This window comes from Serpula lacrymans (assembly GCF_000218685.1).
Source record: "Serpula lacrymans var. lacrymans S7.9 unplaced genomic scaffold SERLAscaffold_1, whole genome shotgun sequence".
NCBI lineage: Eukaryota > Fungi > Basidiomycota > Agaricomycetes > Boletales > Serpulaceae > Serpula > Serpula lacrymans.
Genome location: NW_006763290.1, coordinates 4642625 through 4650422, shown reverse-complemented (window position 1 = coordinate 4650422; position 7798 = coordinate 4642625). Strand labels below are relative to the sequence as shown.

Sequence of the window (7798 nt, the reverse complement as noted above, 5' to 3'; positions counted from 1 at the left end):
CACTATAAGGAAGATGTAGAGGGAGTGGTTACCCCTTAAGCTGCAGAGAGTTTGTTGGTATACAACAGGAGGACTCGCTGAGGAGTCTCCTGGATCTATTGGGGTATATATACTACTACAGGTTGTTTGTACATGTGTACTATACAGTTGATGAAGGCAGTGGCTGATGATGTCATAGGGCCTAGCCCGTATGGCCAGCTCCACTGCGTGAGAGAGTTAAGTCTAAAAGTAAAAGAAAGGCAACGCGGCGCGAGAAAGGGAAATGCCGCGTGGCACTTAAAGTATAAAGTTAAAGTGGAGAATAAAAAGGAAAGGAGATGTCCGGAAATTGTGTTATCGTAACACCCCATTCACTACCTTTATAGTGTGTTCCTGTGTGCACCAGAGTAACTAACTCTTGGTTGTTACAGTATATATACTACTACAGGTTTGTTTGTACATATGTACTATACAGTTGATGAAGGCAGTGGCTGATGATGTCATGGGCACAGCCCATGTGACCAACTCCACTGCGTGAGATACTTGTAGCTAAAATAAGAAAGAAGGTAGTGTAGCGCGAGAAAGAAGAGTTTGAACAAAAGGGAAAGTGCCTCATAGCACAGTGTGTGAAAACTACAGAAAAAGGTCAAAGAGGAGAATGAAAATTAAAGGTCCGAAAATTGTGTATCGTAACACTATATATCATATCTCAACATTGCATGGTATACCTCCTTGTCTGAATAATTGTTGAGATAGAAAACATCAAGAAGCTCTAAACTATATGTCAAGTTGATGTTTCGGTCCATCTGTGGTCCATAGTCGGGAATTAATTCTACACCCTGTGTGATCCACATCAATGGAATCAAACCACCCTTCCACTCCCTTGTGCCGTCAGGTAAAAAGCGATACGCTCATTTTACCATGAACATATCCATGTGAGGCCGTTCCAAAGGCAGAGCAGCACACTCAAATAGTTGAATGTATACTAGCAGCTCATCCAAGCGGGCGTCGAGTACGCAGTGACGATGGGGCTTTGGTTGAAAGATGGCGCGGACTTGAGTGACCTGGGGCAGAGAGGTGTCTGTGAACAAATATATCAGCGGCATGGATGTGGATGCACAAACCTTGAGCCTCTGAGTCAGACCGTACCATTACGGTGTCGCAATTGCCAAAAGGAAAGCTTTCAGATGGGGCACTGGCTTGAATCATTTGACTCAGCATAATGATGTGAGCCTTGAAAGTGAAAGTGGAATGGAGTTGTATACAAAATTTATACCAGACTTGCATAGAGTCAAAACCAATATCCTGTCCATAGCCATTCCTACTTTGACGCTGTTGGACGGAGATTTGAAGCAAGTAGTTAATGATAGCAGGCCGAAAGTCTGGAAGCTGAAATGTTGCAGCAAGTTCATCAATAGTCAGAGAACCACAATCCGGTTTTGACGTTAGATGGAAAGCAACAGTAGCATTGTCCAACAAGATACCTTTTAAGAAATGATTTTGCACTGGAGGGGGACCTTGGTATCAAATATTCTCGGCCTTGACAACACGCGAGAGCCATGCATACTCTGGATCTAGATCCGTAGTCTCATCCTGCACTGCCTGAACCTCTTCCGTCTCGGCCTGAATGACTGCATTGATGAAATTGTGCTTGTGTGATCTTAAAAGTGTGTACAATTTGAATTGGCAAATTTTTTCCAATCGGTCCAGCTCACGTACTGATTGTGCGATGAAGTCCTTCTGATGGTTGGTCTTCTGGAATGTGTGCTTGCAGTTGATGATAAGGAGGTGTTCGGGGACATCTGCAGTGTACTGTAAGAGACCTCCCAAATCTCTGACTGTTATAATACACAATTTTTGGACCTTTAATTTTCATTCTCCTCTTTAACTTTATACTGTAGTTTTCACACATTGTGCCATACAGCACTTTCCATTTTTGTTCAAACTCCACCTTCTCGCGCTGCGCTGCCTTCTTTCTTATTTTAGCTACAAGTATCTCATGCAGTGGAGCTGGTCACATGGGCTGTGCCCATGACATCATCAGCCACTGCCTTCATCAACTGTATAGTACATATGTACAAACAAACCTGTAGTAGTATATATACCCCAATAGATCAAGGAGACTCCTCAGTGAGTCCTCCTGTTGTATCCTCACAACTAACTTGTTGAAGCCTAAGGGGTAACCACTCCCTCATCATCCTCTCTATAGCTTGTCTGAGTTGTGTGCCAGAGTAACAAACTCTTGGTTGTAACACTGACAGCACGGGCAAAGCTTTGCATAAGCTTTAATTTAGGTATGTGAAAATTGTCTATAGTTCCCTTCTTGCCTCTGCGTGCTTCCGCTTCCAAAATGGCATCCTTGTAATGATGGAATTTGGCCAGAGCGTTCATCATATGATCAATTGATGTGGGTGTATGAGTTGGGTTCTGTGCCAAGTAGAAAAGATCTATCAGTCCATGAATTGAGTGAACAGCATTATTTGAGGCAGCACTAGCTATTGTTGGGACAATCGTCCGCTGGATATCACAATGATCTCGACCAGTCATCTGCTTGATGTGGGAGGCACCTTTAGTGAAGTGGCAAAAGCTGATGCGCTTGTGGTAACTCTTGTACCGAGTGTCCAGTTCGTCATTTCCCAGCATTGACTTGCACCACATAAGAATGTGATCAAAAAAGAATTTATGGCAAGTGTGTAGTATCTCCGGAGTGAGAGATTTTGAGGGTTTGGCAAGATGCCAATCTCGCCAGAATGGCTGCTGAACACCACTGAGACCTACGGCTTTTGCAGCTGTCTGAAATTGTCCGACCTGCCAAGGATTAACTTTCTTGGATATGTCATAGATTTGCTTCAAAGTATAGCTCCCTGTGCAAGGAGAGTGAGGTCGCGGATCGCCAAAGAATTCCAGCATGGCCAATGACACTGGGGAAGAATTCTTAGCGACACATGCAATCAGTTGTTGTTCCAGGAGGTCCGCTTGATATGCAACAAGAGGCGTAAAAACGTATTGAACGAGTCCAAAGGGGTCAGAAATAAAGGTGCCGACCTTTGCAGCAATCTTCAGGTTGACACAAACCTTATCCATACATTTGTGCCAAAGATGAGCATGAAGGATGCCTTGAAAATCCGGGTGAACATTGAATTTTGGTGTGGGGATGAAGGCCACGCATCTCCAGGCCTGCAATGTTGCTTTCATGCGCACATCCAAAGCAATGTTCCCAATTGTCAGGAATGTTGGATGCATATCTAAATTACCTGTTACTCTCATGACACCCGTTTTATCAGATGCCAGAATGATTGGCATCATAGTGGCCCCTTCTGGATAATTATTCTGGAGCAAAGGTATATTAAAAGCAGCCATAAAATTGCCATATTGGCGTTACACTTACCTGTAACTCAAAGGCATGATTTGCGGTCATAAACTCGCCATACTGTCTTTGAATCCCCTCATAGACCTCTTTTGGATCGAACATCATATGTTGTGCAAAGACTGGGTTAGCAAACACATGTTGAGCAACCTCAAGAGCATCCCTGTAAATCAAATGAATAGGGGTCGATGTGTAGCCCAACATCTCAAGCTTTTCAAATTTCCAGCTTGATCCGCTTGGAAGCCACTCTACCCATGCTAACAGTTAGTTTTTGGACTTGAATGACGGTTTTTCACGAGTTTTGAACTACCAGAGTTGTATTAAAACGTAAATATAAAGTTTGTGTGATGAACAAAAATTTAATCATTCCAGCTTTAGGAATCGGTCAATTTGGCTCTGTATGAGGCATTCACATAGGAATCTAGCAAGTTCCCATTCTCCGCGGTCTTGGAAGGGATAGTAAACATTATGTTGGTGTCGGTATGCATACAGTTCAGCTTCTATATCTTCCAACATATTTGATCCTTTATCATAGATGTATCCAGACATTGGGTAATATCACATGCGTACTTTGGGTGGTATATCTTGACTCAATACCTTGTTGATTGGCACATCAGAAAAGGGATAGTAATTTGGAGGAGTATGCATGGGAGGTTTACGACCACCCCTTGCAAAAACTGAGGGCGTCCATTCAGGTGGTGAATCACAGCCTCTGCAGACTGAAACGAGGCGCAGCAATTCGGGCATGCAATTGACTTGCCAGTGTGTGACTGGGGTGTTGACTCCATCTGAGGATTTGGTCTGACAGTATTGAGATAAAAAGTTGACAAGTCCTTCAGACTCCGACTCTTGTGGCTTGCCTGAACTTAGACAAGTTTACTCAGCATTACTCAGTTATTTGTGAGCCAGTCTCTTTCAGTGTATACTTTTTTTTAGCTATCTTTTTGCTACAATGTCATTGACTGGCCAATCTCATTCGCCCAAGCCCTCCACTCAAAGCCTTTCCCCTGATTCTGACTCCCATCACACCTTTGGAACTGACTGTACTCCAACACTCACCAGCTTATCTTCCCCTCCTTGCACATCCCCCACACGCTCAGCTTCTGAGCATAAATTTTCTGCCCACATAGCTTGTGTTCACCCTAGATATGAGCCCTACAGCTACAAGAACAAGCTGGAAAGTAGACTGGACACTCAACAGGCAGTTAGATATATAGAGGGTGGCAGGATTGCCTCTCCCTCTGGTTTAAAGGTATTGCTTCTCTGTGTTTGTTGCTCTTCTGGTGCTGACATATTTATAGGGGTCCGAGATTTTACGTAGGGGCCTTAATTGGTTATCTGATAAAGCCATGAAGAGAGCCATATTCTATAAGCATGCCACCTGAGAGATACTGCGCCACAAAATGTTGTCTTATTCATGGAGAATTGAGGTGAAGAAAAGGGGTGTAGCATTTCTTCAGCAGGTACAATCTGACACCAAGGAGGAACTAAAAGATGTTGATGCAGAATTGAATGATATGATGAGTATATTAGGTATGCGTGGAGTGGTTGAGGTATGAACAGCCCCTTCTCTTGTCTTCTTACCAGCAAGATCTGCCCTCATCTTTTTACCAACAACCTCTGCCCTCATTGTTACGATAACACAATTTTTGGACCTTCTCTTTACTTTTATTCTCCGCCTTAACCTTGTACTTTAGCCTTCATACATGGTACCACGCGGCATTTCCCTTTCTCGCGCCGCGTTGCCTTTTTCCTTATTTTAGACACAACTCTCTCACATAGTGGAGCTGGCCATGCGGGCTAGGCCCCATGACATTATCAGCCACTATCTCTATCAACTGTATAGTACACATGTACAAATAACCCTGTAGTAGTATATATACCCCAATAGATCCAGGAGACTCCTCAGCAAGTCCTCCTGTTGTATACCAACTAACTCTCTGCATCTTAAGGGGTAACCACTCCCTCTACATTCTCTTTATAGTGTGTTCCTGTGTGCGCCAGAGTAACTAACTCTTGGTTGTTACATTAGGACTCGCTCTTTCTACTCTCTCGCACATTTGTGCAAAAAGTCCCACTGGGCACCCAGACTCCAGGGTGAAGGAGATTTGGTTATTGGTTGGGAATATCCCGCATAGCAGATAGGTGCGCTCCTAGCGACAGCCTTGTAGTGCTTTGGGAGAAGAACCAAAACCTTTGATATGCGGCCCCCAGCGTTAAGGGGAGTACTTAGCTCAGCAGTCGGTGTGGAACCACTGTTGATTAGGATTAACATACAAAACTTCCTCTTTATTTTCCTCTGACCAGAAAGAGTTTGGAGCTTAGGTCACTTGGGTGCCTTCGCTCCACGAAACAATGAAGTAAACCACAACAAAGTGGCCCCTGCTCTGGGGTGTTGCAGGAGCAATAACGGAAAGACGGGGATGGCTCCCCAATTTGTAAATAGATTTTTAAATTTGTTATCTGAAGTATGTACTTGTATGAAGCAATGTAACTGTGATATTTATGATACTACCGCTGCACCAGCATCTCCCTTGGAGCGTGGCCCCGGCGAGACAAACACTAGGGTGCTTGATTCTGGCAAAAATAAAATAGAAAAACATGTAACTTTCGATACCCCTTCTTCTTCACTGGAGCCACCCTTTCCCGAAATCCCAAGGTGTGTGTTGATGCGCACATATTTATTCCAAAAGGAGATCTGTTTAGATGTTGGTGTGGAAAATCTTGCCCGGGGCATAGTACACCCAACCAGCGCACTGCTTGATTCAGACGCTAACGGAATTTTCATAGATCAGGTCTGGGCGGAGCAAATTGGACTCCCCCTTGTAAAATTAGATGTATCCATTCCCGTCTATAATGTTGACGGTACGCTTAATGCAGGTGGCTGCATCACACACAAATGTTCTTTTCTGGTCGAATACCAAGGACACAGAGAACAAGTCACCGCCGAAGCTACCCAACTAGGGAAGATCAATTTAATCTTAGGCTGGACCTGGCTATTTAAACACAATCCTGAAATTAACTGGCAGACAGGGGTTGTCACATTGTCATGTTGCCCTCAGGAGTGTGTAAACTTGGGTAAACCGAATCATGTCTGTCACAAAGAGCGTCTTGAAAAGATAAACGCTGGTCACGTTTATGAGCTCAGATCTTTAGAAAAGATTGACGATGATGATGATGAGGTAAAACCCGAAGAAGAGATTAAAAGGCTGGTACCTCCCGAGTACCATGACTTCTGGAAAGTCTTTTCAAAACATAAATCAGAGTGCTTCCCAGAGGCTAAGCCTTGGGACCATGCTATAGATTTGAAGGACACTTTCAAACCGAGAAAAGGACATATGATTCCCCTCTCTGCTCCAGAAAGAGATGAGGTCTCAAGTTTCATAGATGAACAGCTTAGGAAGGGTTACATTAGGCCTTCCAAAAGCCCTATGACGTCCCCAGTGTTCTTCATTCCTAAAAAGGATGGTAAGAAGCGTATGATTATGGACTATTGTTACGTGAATGAGCACACGGTTAAAAATGCGTATCCGCTGCCTTTGATCAGTCAGCTAGCAGACAAATTGGCTGGCGCCAAGATCTTAACAAAGATGGATCTCAGATGGGGGTACAATAACATAATATTTACAAAGTCGGACAATGAGGCTGAGCATGACAGGATTGTGCAAGAAGTCCTTTGACGCTTACAGGAACAGGACCTATTCGTCAAACCCAAAAAATGTAATTTTAAAGTGAAGGAAGTAGACTTCCTCGGTATGATCATAGGCCAGAACAGAATCATGATGGATCCTGAGAAAGTTCAAGCTATCTTGGATTGGCCAGAACCTACTCGCGTCAAAGGAGTTAGGGCCTTCCTTGGCTTAGGCAATTTCTACCGAAGGTTTATCAAAAACGTCGCAAAAATCACGAGACCGTTGAACGATCTCACTAAAAAGGACATTGTTTGACACTGGGGCACCAAAGAACAAGAAGCTTTTGAAAAGCTTAAATAGGCGTTTACAACGGTGCCCATATTAGCATTTCCAGAATTGGACAAAAAGTTCCGGCTAGAAACCGACTCTTCTGATTTTGCTACTGGGGCTGTTTTGTCAATTAAATGCCCTGACGATCTTTGGAGGCCTTGTGCCTATTTATCACATAGTTTGCCGCCTACAGAGCGCAACTATCAAATTTGCGACAAAGAGATGCTGGCCGTCATTACAGCTCTAGAGCACTGGTGGCACTACTTAGAAGGTGCTAGACACCAATTTGAAATTTGGACCAATCATAAAAATCTGGAGTATTTTATGACGGCCCGAGACTTGAACCAACGACAGGCCTGCTACGCGGTATACTTGTCAAGGTTTAATTATAAATTAATTCATAAGCCTGGAAGCTCTATGGGGAAAGCGGACACTTTGTCCAGAAGAGAGGATCATGCCAACAGCATCAAAGATGACAACAAAGGTGTTA

General features: G+C 43.8%; 1 protein-coding gene across 1 annotated transcript; it reads right to left on the bottom strand.

Annotated features, from left to right (window-relative positions):
- Positions 1-1503: 1503 nt before the first annotated feature.
- Positions 1504-3895, bottom strand: SERLADRAFT_404869 (uncharacterized protein; the record flags this gene model as incomplete). Its single annotated transcript, XM_007312720.1, has 4 exons — positions 1504-1746; positions 2239-3309; positions 3368-3509; positions 3837-3895. 4 exons carry the CDS (start codon positions 3893-3895, stop codon positions 1504-1506), a joined length of 1515 nt encoding a protein of 504 aa, XP_007312782.1.
- Positions 3896-7798: the final 3903 nt, after the last annotated feature.